The sequence below is a fragment of the Chrysemys picta genome, chromosome 3, assembly GCF_011386835.1.
Source record: "Chrysemys picta bellii isolate R12L10 chromosome 3, ASM1138683v2, whole genome shotgun sequence".
NCBI lineage: Eukaryota > Metazoa > Chordata > Testudines > Emydidae > Chrysemys > Chrysemys picta.
Window position 1 is genome coordinate 85,018,183 of NC_088793.1, and position 16,371 is coordinate 85,034,553.

Here is a 16,371-nt window from a genome sequence, read left to right on the forward strand (position 1 = left end):
CCACTAGTATTTCTTCCAGACTCCGGGACTCTGTTTGCAACCACTTTCGTGTGAGATGGATGAGGTCATACAATTAGGACCGCGGTGTTTTGTCTTCCTGATACCTCCAACTGTGATACTGCTGGGCCCGCACAGCTGTCGTTACCCCAGATCTGGCCAGGATCTCTGCTTTCAGCTGGGGGTAGTCTGCCGTAGCCTCTTCAGGCAGATCATGGTAGGCCTTCTGGGCCTCCCCACACAGGAATGGGGCAAGGATGCCAGACCACTGATCTCGAGGCCAGGCCTCCCGTAGGGCTGTCCTCTCAAAGGCCAGAATGTATGCCTCTACATCATCCTCCTGTGTCATTTTCTGCAGCCAATAGCTGGCCCGTATGAGCCGCATCCCACCATGGCCGTGATTCAGCTCTGTAAGGAACTTTACCTGGTTTACCAGTTCCCGCAACATAGCTCGGTCTTGAGCAGCCTGGTCCATCAGCAGGCGATTAGTCTCTTGCTGCAGCCGCACTGCCTCCTGTTGGGCGGCTGCCTAGAAACGGGTAGCCTCCTGCTGGGCCGCCGTAGCTTGCATCAGTGCCCGCACTACGTCATCCATTGTGGTGGAAAAAAAATAAACCCTCTCTTTTTTTTTTTTTTTTTTTTTTAAATCACCCTCCTTCTTCTGCCGCGCTGTGCACCCCAAGATCCCACTTCTCACACCAGTGTGACAAAGTTCCTCCTCTATCTTGGTGGGTCCTGTGCTTATTGGCGGATTTTCTTGCTTCAGAGATTCACCATGTGGGTTGGGGAACAGCCCAGAGACCTTCCCCTCTGGAAGAACCCACAGTCCAGGTCAATTGGGAGATTTGGGGGGAACCTGGGCCCGCCCTCTACTCCGAGTTCCAGCCCAGGGCCCTGTGGACTGCAGCTGTCTATAGTGCCTCCTGTAACAGCTGCATGATAGCTACAACTCCCTGGGCTAAATCCCCATGGCCTCCTCCAAACACCTTCCTTATTCTCACCAGAGGACCTTCCTCCTGGTGTCTGATAACGCTTGTGCTCCTCAGTCCTCCAGCAGCACACCCTCTCACTCTCAGCTCCTTGCGCCTCTTGCTCCCAGCTCCTCACACTCCCCCCACAAACTGATGTGAGCTCCTTTTTAAAACCAAGGTGCCCTGATTAGCCAGCCTTAATTGATTCTAGAAGCTTCTTCTTAATTGGCTACAGGTGTCCTAATTAGCCTGCCTGCCTTAACTGGTTCTAGCAGGTTCCTGATTACTCTAGTGCAGCCCCTGCTCTGGTCACTCAGGGAACAGAAAACTACTCATCCAGTGACCAGTATATTTGTCCTCTACCAGACTCCCGTACCCCACTGGTCTGGGACTGTCACAATGGCTATTGCTGATATACACCTCTACCTCGATATAACGCTGTCCTTGGGAGCCAAAAAAACTTACCGTGTTATAGGTGAAACTGCGTTATATCAAACTTGCTTTGATCACTGGAGTGCGCAGCCCTGCCCCCTTGGAGCACTGCTTTACTGCGTTATATCCGAATTTGTGTTATATCAGGTCGCGTTCTATTGGGGTAGAGGTGTATTTTAATTTATTTTTATTTGGATAATACATACTTACAGTACTTGATATAAGAACCATCATATGTCATTTCAGTGTGTTCTTCATTAGATTGTAGTATACTTACTACTGTCTCATAGGAATCTTTCATTTAATTCTATCTGATTTCATATTCTCTCAATCTTCTTCATTGTTATTGTACCATTATAGTATGTTGTAGAGATATATTCAGTTTAGAAAGGATGTCTTATATGCATGCAATATAAGTCTCTAATTAAAAAAATTGAAAAAATACAAAAGGCTGATTTTGAGAATCTGTAAGCTGAAGTAGTAAATAGCAAAGTCCCATTATTTTCTGTTTCTTAAAGCTCTTGTTTGAGTATGCTTTTAAGAATCAGCACATGAATCTGTGGTAAACAACTTGAGATATACTTTGTTGACAAGAAAATGATTCTCTTATTTATAGATTTAGTTTTCAATGGCCAGCACTAAAATGTGAATCCAGATTCACATGACCCTGACATGTGAATCATTATGTGCTTTTATTCACAAGGCTTTTGTAGTGTGGCTGAAAATGTGTCTCTGTAGGTGCTCAATACTAGCATGCTAAAATTAATGCTTTTCTACTACTTATGTGCAGTGGGGAAAATTGTATTTTCCTATGCATGTGAGTGTTGATCCAACTTCAACACAACCACTGACCATTTTTACCTCAGGTACTCTTACTCTTTGGAGAATTCTTAAAGGTCAGTGAGTTTATAAATGTCTTCTGCTTTTCTGTGCAATGTGGAAAGTGGTAGTAATTAGTAACAAATTATATGTGCTCTTGCTGGGATTTGTTTATGTAAATCCCAGCAAGAGCATCTGAAAAGAAGGTTATTAAGCTTGCAAAGCCAAGGACTCAAAGTTAAGAGATGTCAGAATTAAGGTTGCCTGTACTTGTCCATCCTGCAATGGGCAAATTCCACTAAGATAGAAGATATCTGTTCTGTTTCAGAAAGTCTCACATCCCAAGCAGGTTCTCAGTTTGCCTTTTCTTCTCTGCAAAAACCCACAATTCAAGAAATGCAATGCTGAAGATTCATCTTCTGGAGCAATCTGAGTGGCATTGGATCCAGAAGACCCGAGCTCCAAGGACCCATCTAATGGTCAAGTCTATATCTTCCAGTGCTCCATCTAGCACACAGGCAGTTCCGATGATCTCTGCAGAGAAAATAGCACCAAAGGTGGCACGCCTGGCTCCAGTGTCAACTCTGGCACCTGTGTCACCATCCCTGGTGCCAAAGTCATTGACAGCCCCAACTTTGAATTTGATGCTTCAGATGTAAAAGCAGGGTGCTGAATGGGGTCACCCCAAACACTGATGAAGGCCACCCTGATTTTTTTTTTTTTTTTTTGCTTGGGGCGGCAAAAAAGCCAGAGCCGGCCCTGTTTCTAGATCTTTAAACATTTTTATTGCTCTTCTCTGGACTTTCTCCAATTGGTACACATCTTTCCTGAAATGAGGCTCCCAGAATTGGACACAATACTCCAGTTGAGGCCTAATCAGTGTGGAGTAGAGCAGAAGAATTCCTTCTCGCATCTTGCTTACAGCACTTCTGCTAATATATCCCAGAATGATGTTTGTTGCAAAAAAAGCAGTGTTACACTGTTGACTAATATTTAGCTTGTGATCCACTATGATCCCCACATCCCTTTATGCAGTACTCCTTCCTAAGCAGTCATTTCCCATTTTGTATGTGTGCAACTGATTGTTCCTTCCTAAGTGGAGCACTTTTCATTTGTCCTTATTGAATTTCATCCTATTTACTTGAGACCATTTCTCACTTCTCCTGTCTTTCTTTCCTCTCCCTCCCCCCACTCTTCACTCTCTTTTTTTCTTTTTTTTTTATTTCCCTATTCCTCAGAAGGTTATGCTGCCCACCTCAGCAGTATCCACTGATAGCTATGTTTCCTGCAGATTCTATACATAGCATCTTGTAGTTCTAAGTAACAATCATACTTGTTAAAATGTACAGCTTTTTTCTGTCTATCTAGTTTTTAAATCTGATCTAGCTTATATAATAGTGGACATCAGTAGTGCCTATTATAGTTAAGAGTTGCAAAACAGCTTCTACTTTTAGTCACTATTGACAGAATGAGAACATTCTGAAAATTCGCCTTTTGGGGTTAAACTTCCTATGCTTAGTCTCTGATCATAAATAATTTTTGGAATGTTGTAGGAAAATTCCTCCATTAATGTTTCTCAGGAGTGTACAGAGAGTGAGAATACTTTTCCCTCTTTAAAATAATAATAATTCTTAACATGCTTTTTGAGCAATGTTACAGCAAAAATGGCTTATGTTAGAAACTTGTCATGAAAGTAGTCATTAAGGTACTGTTTGGTTTGAAAAATATTACTTTTGGTTTAAAAAGGTACAACTATTTAAAAATTTCTATGTGCACAGTAGAAAATGTCCTTTAGTACAGAATAAAATAAAGATACACTGCACAGTGTGTAACAAGTTAAATGTTCATTTGTTAATTTGAAAAAGCTACAAGAACACTATAGCTAGTCTGAACAGCTCTGGAGTCAGAGAGCTTACGAGATCTGCTGGTGGAGCTTGTAAGTTCTAGAACTGAATTAGTTTCATTTTCCTCCCCTTTTCCTCCTTTCTATCCTCTTTATTTCCTCTTAAAAAGTTATGTAGGAAATAGAATGAAAAGCTCTGTTAATGCAACCTTGGATTCCATACAAAAAAATCTGATATCAAAATGTTCAGATTCCAGCACTGTTGTTAACTCTTTGTTGCCAGAGTGGATATAAATCAATTAAAAATCGATTTTTAAAAATTTTAATTGAATACAGATTTATTTTAAGATACCCGGTTTATAATTAAACTTGAAATTGACAGCGTCTGTTAAGGCCTGGGCTTACTATAATTTGGTTAAAATTTCATTTTTTAAAATTTCATTAAAAAAAAAAATTAAACAGTACATGTTTGCTGCCAGACTTAAAGGAGTGCTACCACTGAACAGTGAAAGTCACTGTGTGAGCGCCTGGAACCAGACTTTGTTGAACTGCCTGAACCAGCTTTTAACATCAATAGCCTTTTCCGCAGGTGCAGATAGAATATTTTCTTCATCTTAATTTATTCAACTAGTTCAGTTCAGTGACTGGTTCAGTTGAAGTTAAACCAATTGGGAGTTGAAAAATCAGGAAAGCTTGTTTTCTCCTTCCAATCTTTGGATAAAAATCAGGTGTAAGAGAATGAGATCTACTAGTTCTAAAGCAGAGGTGGGCAAACTACGGCCCGCGGGCCACATCCGGCCCGCGGGACCCTCCTGCCCAGCCCCTGAGCTCCTGCCCCGGAAGGCTCACCCCGGCCCCTCCCCCGCAGCCTCAGCGTGCTGCGCCGCCGGCGCAATGCTCCAGGTAGTGTGGTAAGGAGGCAGGGAGCAAGGGGGGTTGGATAGAGGGCAGGGGAGTTCGAGGTGGTGGTCAGGGGGCGGGATGTGTGGATAGGGGTCGGGCGGTCAGAGGGTGGGGAGGTTGAATGAGTGCAGGGGTCTTGGGGAGCAGTCAGGAATGAGAGGAGGGATTGGATGTGGCGGCGGGGGCAGTCAGGGGTGGAGGTTCCGGGGGCAGTCAGGGGACAGGGAGTGGGCGAGGTAGATGGGGCAGGGGTCCCGGGGGAGGCCGTCAGGGGGTGAGAAGCAGGGGGGATAGGGGGCAGGGGCCGGGCCACGCCTGGCTGTTTGGGGGGGGTGCAGCCTCCCCTAACTGGCCCTCCATACAATTTCTGAAACTCGATGCGGCCCTCAGGCCAAAAAGTTTACCCGTCCCTGTTCTTAAGTTTTGAAGGGCATGGTGACCAGAAACAGTCAGTTCAATTCACTACTTTCTTTGTTTAATAATTCAGTTAGTTTTTAAATGCAAAACATGTTTTGATAATTTATTATGTATCCAGCTCCGAAGGTAGTTTTATTTAACTAATAAAAAAATAAAATGCTGTTTTGTGCATTTTAATTAAATTTTAATTTCTATCCAAATAGAGCTTGACACAAATCACAAGTAACAAATTCATCTAGTAAATAAGAAAGGCATCTTTCACTATTTTCTAATATTATGAAAAATGTAAAAATTAAGAGTCTAAATAAATGTTAATTAAGCTATGTAATTGCTTAAACAAATGTATATAGATATAGTGTATCCTCCCGGTTAGCTAAAAGAAGCACCAAAAGCTATATTTAGTTACAAATCCATATGCTTTAATGGTTACCAACCCAAAGAGAATCAAGCTTACTTTCAGAAAACAACTAAAAAGTAGAAATATGAAACGAGTTTAAAAACGATGATTTAAACCAAGGTTTCCTGCTTGCTGATTTCAATAATAACAAAAATCAGTGATTTAAATAAATCGACCAATTTTTTGCACATATATAGTATGGCTATTCTTACTTTTCTGGATAAATATATTTCATAATATAATTCTGTTAGATTATAAAGCCTAATATATTACTTAGAACTTTACTGAATTTCCTGATGTTTGGTCATTTTTAACTGTCTGCCTTAATGTTGCATAAACAGTCCCCGGGCCTCCCCCCCTATTTTCTTATGCATGCTGCTTGTTCTTCCTGTTTTATACCTATAAACTATGAAATACTAAAATCAGGGATGTGTGTGTTTGAGAGAGAGAGAGAGAGAGAGAGAGATTGTATACGAACATTTTAACATTTAGACCTGTTAGCTCAAAAATGTTAATGGTAATTTTTTCTGGCTTTGATTAAGGAACGTGAAAAAAGAAAGCATGAAAGGATTCTGAGTGAAGAACTTGTTGGTGCAGTGACATATCTCAATCAGTTTTTACCCCCAGAACATGCTATTGTGTATATTCCTTGGGATATGGCCAAATACACAAAAAGGTGGGCAAATTCTTTCTCTGTATGGATGTCATCATAGTTCATAAGTGATCAGTGACAGGGATAAATGTTCTTTAAATTTCTTTGCTATATCTTGCCAGTGTGAGGGTGGCTTTAGGAGATCAGAACATTTTTACAGGTGTCAGGAGGGAGGAAGTTCTGTTTCATGAAGGATTTTGAGATTTCAGAATTTGGTTTGTTCCAAATGGGAATGAAAACCAAAAATTTGAAATTCTCCAAAGGAAAATTTGGGGTAAAAAAAGCCTTATTACAGGTCAATTGAAATGTTTTGACAAAATCATTTTGTTTTTATTTGTATTATAATGCAAAATTAAATTTTGAAACAGTCATTTCAAGGCAAAACAAAATCAAAACGTACCATTCCAAAAATGTGGAAGTAGGATTTTTTTGACATTATCAGAACTTTTTTCTAGTTTTCTTCCAAAAAGATATTCAGGTGAAATCAATCTGATTTCATGAATCTTTTTGATTTCAACAGAACTACCCATTCTGACACAATATAGCTCTGCCTAAGTTTCTCTAACCACCCCTATTTTATCATGATGTATTTTTATCAGTCAGATGATTTGCACCTCTGCAGGCCTTTTGACACATGCCATTTTTGTCTTCCACAAGTATCTTTATCTGTAGTTACCAATGCTGCTGTTTCAGCCTAATTTTGAAAATGTGTTTTTCTTCACTGCCTTTGTGCATTCCCATTTGTGGAATACGCCACCTGCATGTGGAATTTCCTTGAAAAGCCATGTCATTTGGGAGGTTCATGAGTGATCTAGGATGAGGGTGACATCATTGCCCTACACTATGTAAGGCAGCACATCTTCCAACTGCATCAGTTCCATTGCTGCAGAGAGCTAACTGAACCTTGCTTTTATGTCCTCAGGCTAGATTATTATAGTCTAATTCATTTTATCCTTCAGTAATTAACAATTTTTAGTTAGTGTAATATGGATTATCGTAGCCTAGATATCTACCTTGGGTAGTCCCTAGGCCATGAGTCCTGTAGGAGCTTCAAGAAATGTGTTATGTCCATGTCACGTGCCTCATATGCCAGGGTTGGGGGAGAGACCGTGAATCCCAGTGTGTGGTTAGTCATGTCTTCACTTTCCACACAAGAAGGGAGACACATTTGAGGCTTCAGACTTGCTGTCTCAAAAGCCCACATTTATCTACTCCAGCTGCTTAGCTGAATATAGAGGAAACTCCTGAAGGCTGGAAGAATGCTAATGTGTCAATATTCAAAAAGGGGAAGTGTGATGACCTGGGTAACTATAGGCCAGTTAGTCTGTCATCAGTCCCAGCCAAAATAAGGGGAAAAAGTCGATACATGATTCAATTAATAAAGAATTAAGATAGGAATATAATTAATATAATATAACCAGTAAACATGTTTTTTATTAAAAATAAATCTTGTCAAACAAACCAGATTTCATTCTTTGAGATTAAGGTTTGGTTGCTAAAGGTAACTACAATACTTATACTTTTGGAAAGCATTTGACTTAGTACCGCCACATGACATTCTGATTTTAAAAAATTGGCAGCCTATACAGTATTAATAAAGCACATGTTAAATAGAGTATGAGCTGGATGACTGATAGATATCCAGAAGACATTGTCAATGAGGATTCATCATTGAACGGGGACATTTCTAATGGGGTTTTACAGTGATTGGTACTAGGCCTGAAGCTATTCAACATTTTCATCAATGATCTGGAAGTAATTATAAAATCACTGCTGATAAAATGTAGATTATGCAAAGATTGATAGAATGGTAAATGATTAAAATTTACCAATGTCCCTTTTTAATTATGTGAAGTAAGCAAAACTGGCATGAAAACATTGCTGTTGCTGTAATGTCTGGTCAGTAGATATGGACATGGGTGTGAACTGCAAGTTTTCTTACAAAGAAAATCACTGACAGGAGACTTTCCAACCAGTGAAAACTAGAGAAGAGTATTCAATATTTGTTTTTTCTCCCCATAGCAAACTGTGTAATGTCCTGGATAGATTGAATGTAATTGCGGAAAGTGTAGTGAAGAAAACAGGATTCTTTGTAAATCGTCCTGATTCCTACTGCAGCATCTTGCGGCCAGATGAAAAGTATGTATGAAAACAAGAAAAGTAAAAAGGGTAGGATGAGTTTGTGTGTGTGTGTGTGTGGGGGGGAGTATACATAAACCTGTGTGTGTGTGTGTGTGTATATGCACATGCACTGCTTATACACATGAAATATTCCTAAATATGTACTCTCTCTGACATGGCTTTTTAAAGATTGCAGTAATGTGACAATTATAATTTAATGTCCAGTTAGAGTGAAAAAGACTGCAACCAAAGGGACATAGTCTATAATTATCCACACATTGAACAAGTGTAAAATATGCTGCTAATTATGCTACTTGTATCTTCATGGTAAATGTGTACTTGTGAAATTTGGTGTAGTTGGTGGTTCTTGCTACAATAAACATACAAATTTTACAAATTAAGTCTGAAATGTTCATTTTCCCCCTTTATATTTAAGCAGTTCATGAATTCTTGAAAGAGATAACAAACAGTTCTTTGTTCTGAGAACAGCTTCTTTTGCTGTTTCAGGGCATGCACTTCATGTTGTATTGCATGATTGAAAACAAGATATGCAGTGTCTGAACAGATAAAGCAAGCACAATTTGGAATTTAAACAAAGCGTTTTCTAAGGAGTGCCAGGAAATATACCTGTCATCTAAACTTGCCAGTTCCTACTCTTGTATACATGATTGTAAGAAATTCATATTTTTAGAAAAAAATAAAAAAAATGTCTAGGGAAGACAGATTATTATTTATTATAACTTTTTAGAACATTACAGAAGTTATCTGGTACACTGTATGTTCCCAAATCTCTAAACTGCAAATAAGTTATTTAATTTTCAAATTAGTGATAAAATAGGGGTGTGAAATCAATTTTTACTTTGAAAGCTCAATTCGGCCCTCATTGATTTATGACATAATTGAAATTTATGTATTTTATGTAATTTTTTAGCCTTATTACAGAAAATTCCTTCAACCTGTCCATAAACATTTAGTGATCACTTTCCCAACTTGGGGGGAATCTCTGTATTCTAATAAGGTCTATAACTTGCATTTTGGTTTGGAGGTGGGGAGAAACATATTGTACTTGGCTTTCTTGGGCTAATTTGTTGTGAGTCTTAGCACCAGGGCTGGCTCCAGGGTTTGGCCGCCGCAAGCAGCCAAACAAACAAACAAAAAAAATCACGATCTGCAGCGGCAATTCGGCGGGAGGTCCTTCGCTCCAAGCAGGAGTGAGGGACCGTCCGCCGAATTGCCGCCAAACAGCTGGACGTGCCACCCCTCTCCGAAGTGGCCGCCCCAAGCACATGCTTGGTAAGCTGGTGCCTGGAGCCGGCCCTGCTTAGCACACGCTTATTCCAATACTGGATTTCTTGCATTGCAAGCTAATTGCAACACGTGTCCTACCAGATATGTATAGTCACATTGTTTTCACCCACTCATGTGTATTTTCAATCACTCAGAGATTTCAGACTCATTTTTAGCAGGTTATTAAATTCTTCCCTCTATTTCACTGAGCCAGACACATATGACATGACCTATAATCCTTACATTAAGTAAACTTTGTAAGGCATGGTATTTTGTTTCCCTTCCAGATGGAATGAACTGGGAGGTTTTGTTGTTCCCACTGGTCGCTTACAGGTATTGAAATAATATTGGTTTATTATTACAACAAAGTTTTATTGATGTAAGTCAGTAATCTGATAGGACAGGATGCTTCCAAAGAGCCATCTACCATAGGTGCAGCAGGAAGCATTGTTCCTGAATCAGTAGATGACTGTTTCTCCTCTGAGTCAGTACTTTACGAATGTAAATATATATTTTATAGTAGTGCCCAAAGGCCCCAAGTGGGTTTAGGGCCACACTGTCTTTGGATGGTGCTAGAAAAAAATGTGCTGCTGGAAATATCTTCTTGCCAAATGAAATCTGAGAAATATATTACATTTTAAATTGTTTCCATTTCTGAAATTAGCAATAGTGGTACCAGTCTCGCTGAAAGTTGCTATCCTTTGTAACATTAACAGTACATAGGCAACAAGCCACACAGTACACTGCTTTTAATAATTTTTTACATCTTGTCTTACAATCAGAAAAAATGTACTGTTCAATATTGAAAAAAATGTATTGTTCAAACATTAAAATTTTAGTTGAGTATGGAATAAACATGCTTTATTCTGATAGTAAATTCATGTACATGGAAACAAGTATTTAAAAGCATTCTCGTCTTCACATTGTTGCACATTGTATAATTATGGTTACCATCAAAAATTAAACAGACAATTTGACTTAAAATACTACTCTATGTATAGCATGGTGAAAGAATTACTGGTTTATGATTTTAAATATGGATGTCATGATTGTATATTCTGCACACAAGATACAATGTTGCTGAAGCATTATTTTTTTCTACCTATGATCATTTATAATTTTATACTTTACATAATCTAGGGAACAGATGCTCAATTCCATATTAACAGAACATCAAGGGTCTGATATTTAAGGATAAATAGCTGAGTGAGCCTAATTTTAATCTCTCTAAAAGAAGAACGTCCAAGCCATTTGAATGTTGCCTTGATTTATACATCTTCAAGTATTGCACGTCTACCTGTGTGTAGTGAATTAACAAAATAAGCCATAAATCAGATAGCATTCATATGAAAATATTATATGGTATTTATGCTTTCAGCTCTTCAGATTATAAAATACCAAGCCTTATGTGGGCATTATGTAATTGAAGAACACAGGCACAGGTGGTGTTTCGAAAGATATGCAGGTTGTAATCTTTAACAGAACTTGTACACCTGTTGCCTATGAATAGGAGTGTTGAAAATATAAATACCATTGTACTATGGCCATAGCAATATGATAGCATGTTTTGTTTTTTATATTTCAGTCTTAGTAGCAAGACTTAAAAATGGGAACTTTATTTTTGCATTGCAGTGGCACCCAACATTTTTTGGCAATAAATCATAAGTGTGTTTATGAGAGGGAAGAAGAGTTTAGTGTTTCAGGAAGCTGATAATAGTGAGACTCTTTTGAATTGAAGCTTTAGCAGTTTTCTGTAACATAGACAATTGCAGCCTAAATGATTTAAGATCTTGACCTATTCACACAAGATTTTGAATAATTAAGTATTTGAGTTTTGACAAGTTTATTAGGAAATCAGGAGAACAATTCCGTTGTGGAGTAAGCATGAATGTAATGATTGGGAACTGGTTGAAGAATCTCCCATTTATTCTTTTTTCTTTCCTAGACTGGTGTTCTTCGAACCAATTGTGTTGACTGTTTAGATCGCACTAACACAGCCCAGTTCATGGTGGGGAAGTGTGCGTTAGCCTATCAGCTCTATTCTTTGGGGTTGATTGATAAACCCAATTTGCAGTTTGACACAGATGCTGTTAGGTAAGATATTACACTGTTAGTAAAATATGTTGTTCTTTTTTTCCTGGCATTAATTTTGTAACAAATATTAAGCAGTTATCTTTTTCTGTGGCTTTTTATATTTTGTTGTTTTCATAATTTTTCTTTAAGTGAAATTACTTTGTTTAAATCAAATAAATGTTCAGTTCTTTTTTTTTCCAGCTAACTAAACTATCCATTCATCCCTCTGTATGACATTTAACAGAAATCAATGTAACTTCAAGATTACCTCTATTTGATTAGTATGCTTATCAGGCTCCTTTCAGGATAACAAAACTGAGCACTTCTCTTCTGATGCTTAAACTTCAAACTTGAAAACTCTGTCCTTTAAATAAACATCCAGGACACACCACACGATCCATTGTCTACAACCAAGCTCTAAGATACAACCGCATTTGCTCCAATCCCTCAGACAGAGATAAACACCTACAAGATCTCTATCAAGCATTCTTAAAACTACAATACCAACCCGCTGAAGTGAAAAAACAGATTGACAGAGCCAGAAGAGTACCCAGAAGCCACCTACTACAGGACAGGCCCAACAAAGAAAATAACAGAACGCCACTAGCCGCCACCTTCAGCCCCCAACTGAAACCATTCCAGCGCATCATCAAAGATCTACAACCTATCCTGAAAGATGAACCCTCACTCTCACAGATCTTGGGAGATAGACCAGTGCTCGCTTACAGACAGCCTCCCAACCTTAAGCAAATACTCACCAGCAACCGCACACCAGACAACAAAAACACTAACCCAGGAACCTATCCTTGCAACAAAGCCCGATGCCAGCTCTGTCCACATAGTGACACCAGCATAGGACCTAACCACATCAGCCACACCATCAGGGGCTCGTTCACCTGCACATCTACCAACGTGATATGTGCCATCATGTGCCAGCAATGCCCCTCTGCCATGTACATTGGCCAAACCGGACAGTCTCTACGCAAAAGAATAAATGGACACAAATCTGACACCAGGAATCATAACATTCAAAAACCAGTGGGAGAACACTTCAACCTCTCTAAACACTCAGTGACAGACTTGGAGGTGACAATTTTGCAACAAAAAACCTTCAAAAACAGACTCCAAAGAGAGACCGCTGAACTCGAATTAATATGCAAATGAGACACAATTAACTTAGGTCTAAACAGAGACTGGGAATGGATGGGTCATTACACTAATTGAATTTTTTTTCCCCCATGTTGAGTTCTCCTCACACCTTCTATGGGTCATCTCGATTATCACTTCAAAGTTTTTTCTTCTGCTGCTACTGATAGCTCATCTCAATTGATTGGCCTCTTACAATTGGTATGCGTACTTCCACCTTTTCATGTTCTCTATATGTATAAATATCTTCTGTCTGTGTGTTTCACTCTATGCATCTGAAGAAGTGAGTTGTAGCCCACGAAAGCTTATGCTGAAATAAACTTGTTAGTATCTAAGGTGCCACAAGTACTCCTGTTCATAATAAAAGTGTTTTATAAAGCTTTTAATTTTTGCTTTGCAGTTTGCCTTTAAAGTGAGCTAAGCATAATTTTTTGCCAGATGCTCCCAGTAACCAGAAATACAATGCAGAAATACATTTTAACTTATTTTTCTTCATTTTCCTTTCTACCGTATCTTCTTGGTGCATTGAAGGGGCGGGGGGGGGGGGGGGGAGGAAGGAAATGCATCCTTCTGCACCCTCTCTTTGAACATTTTCAGATTATACACATGTGCCTTTGATACTGAAGTTGGAACCCCCTGAATATTAGTGACCATTAAAGCTTGCAAGAGTGTTTTCTCAGGGATTTGGACATTTGGGCCTGATTGTGTAAATATGAGGGACAATTGAGGCCACATTGTTTTCCTTATTACTGTAATAGAGACCTCTGAGCTCACGGCTTCAGGTAGTTAGTTTAGTATTTCTTGCATAGTGTATCTTATTGGAGCAGCGGAATTGGGGGAGATATTTCCATTGTGTATGTTTTAAAGTAAAGATAGGATTTTATGATTAATAGTCATTGTTGGTGTGCATGCTGATGGGGTGTTTGGTTTGTTCATAATACTGACTCTAATCAGTTTCGTGTTCTTAACTTCCCTGTTAGCTCTGCTTGAATTTCCTGATGGCAGATTCAAAGCATTTGGGGTTTGAGGTGAATCTCCCATAATGGGAAGATGCCAGTCTCAGACCAACATGCTTGCCTTCATTGTTTTGGAGAAAGACATAGCTACAGTCTTTATCTGGTAGTCCCACAAACGGGGGAAGTCCTAGGGGGAAAATGTCTCCTCCACATCTCCCTCAACTTTACTGCAATCTTGGCTAAATGCTTTGGCATCAACAGTTATCTCCGCACAAGAGTGCTCGAGGGAAGGAAAGTGAGTCAGATCTGCATTCTGCTTCCAAGAAGCCTAAAGAGAAGACTGCTGGATCTCTGGAGTTGCAGGATCCAGAGATGGTGATGCATATAAAGAAGAAGAAGAAGCACCACATATCTGAGGGGTCCCTCCTATTCTTATTCCCATTCAAAGAGTCACAATAAGCATAGATCTGGGAAAACCTTTGTTATTAGAGGGTTTAGTGGCCTTCCATTGAAACAGATTGAACAACTTTCAATCCCAGAGGCAGACCCCTTTGGAACAGTCACCTGCTCAATACCACAGATCTCTGACACAACTATATTTCTCCAAGCAGAAGGGAATAGAGGCAGAAGAAACTGTTTTGCTGCTTTGCCTTTGAGGCATCAGGTTTGATGGGACATCAGAAAACCTCCAAGCAATATTACCCTCGCAATTTCTTTTGATCTTCCACTTCATTGGCCCCTTTTCTCTTGGGTATTGAGGGTTTTTTTTTTTACCTTTGGACAGTTGTATGACTTACTGTTGTGCTTGCTGTATACTTGTTTCTGCTTTTTGAAGAGAGATCAAGATGTGTAACTTTATGTAGCCTTCTCTGTATGGATATCTGCTTCAATTATTATGTTTTTTTAAATCTCTTCACTTGCTGAATGATTTTTAGATTGGATTTTCAGATTTACTTATCAGAACAGTGGAGGAATTATTTGAGATCATGCACAGAAGATCCTTCTATACATCTTCCTCCTATGCATCTACCAGAACTTTAATTTCTAGGAAGGAAAGGGGAAAAAAAAATTCTGAAAATTTTCATAATGCCAAAAAGCCAGAATAAGCAAACCTATCTGTTTTTGAATAAAATAAGACAGGGTACTATGCTTTTTTCCATCGTTTTCTCAACTCTAAGTCCAGAAACAGATTTGAACTTTAAAAAGCTATTATATAGTAGCCAGAAATAACGTGTTGTATGACAGAAGTATTTGACTCCTATCATTTGTATACTGTTGACCTGCAAATCTGCCACTCCACACTAATCTGTTGTCTTTTTTTATCTATTTCCACATCTCATCCCTTCTCCCTCTGACATCTCTTTTTGGAAGGTTAAAACTGACCTTATTTTTCTGCCCAATCCTTTTCTCTTTCTCTTTTCTCCATTACTACACCATCATCCTTCCTTGGGGTCACCTTTGATTTCTTCCGCTCCTCCTCCTCCTCACATCTAGGCTATGTTGAAATCTTTCCATTTCCCCTCTCATGCCACTTTTTTTTCTCTCCCACGATATATCCAGTCCTAATTTCTCATTTTGATTAAAGCAGTCACCTCCTCTCTGATCTCCCTGACATTCACATAACATCTTCCATTTCCAGTCTTTCTGAAATGCAGCTACTAAAATTACCCTCCTATATGTTTGACCACATTCACCTTTTTTTTTAAACTCTCCTTTCTGTATTGCATCACATTTATACTTGTCTTGTCCCTAGTTAACGCTGACTCTTACTGTCTGACTTAGTAATGAGACAATGTTTTGATATATTCAGACTTTCAAAGTTATTAATCTTTAAGGTCTTTAAAAAAAACATAAGAATGATAATATTGAGTCAGAACGATGGTCCATCAAGCCCAGTTTCCTGTCTTTCAACAGTGGCCAATGCCAGATGCTTCAAAGGGAGTGAACAGAACAGGCAATCATTAAGTGATCCATCCCCTGTCATCCAGTGCCAACATCTGGCAGTCAGAGGCTTAGGGACACTCAGAGCATGGGGTTGTATCCCTGACTATCTTGGCTAATAGCCATTGGTGGACCTGTCCTCCGTGAATTTATCTAATCCTTTTTTGAACCCAGTTATAGTTTTGTCCTTCACAACAGCCCTGGCAACAAGTTCCACAGGTCAATCCCATCTGGTCCTGGAGATTTTTTTTTACTGTTTAATTTAACAATTTGTTCAAAAACCTCCTTTGTTGACACCCTCCATCTGGAACAGTTCTTCAGATTTGTCACCTAAAAAGAATGGTTCAGGTGTGGGATTCTCTCTCTCATCCTCTGTAGTGAAAACCAATGCAAAGAATTAATTTAGCTTCTCTACA

General features: G+C 39.1%; 1 protein-coding gene across 6 annotated transcripts in view; it reads left to right on the plus strand.

The window, feature by feature from the left end:
• FIG4 (FIG4 phosphoinositide 5-phosphatase) overlaps positions 1-16,371 on the plus strand; it is a 168,761-nt gene that overhangs the window by 66,436 nt on the left and 85,954 nt on the right. For all 6 annotated transcript variants that reach the window (XM_065590216.1, XM_005287634.5, XM_065590213.1 and 3 more), the window contains exons 11-14: positions 6,322-6,455; positions 8,454-8,570; positions 10,127-10,172; positions 11,785-11,933. In XM_065590216.1, the coding sequence (XP_065446288.1) occupies positions 6,322-6,455; positions 8,454-8,570; positions 10,127-10,172; positions 11,785-11,933 (446 nt within the window). The remainder of the gene's footprint in view (positions 1-6,321; positions 6,456-8,453; positions 8,571-10,126; positions 10,173-11,784; positions 11,934-16,371) is intronic.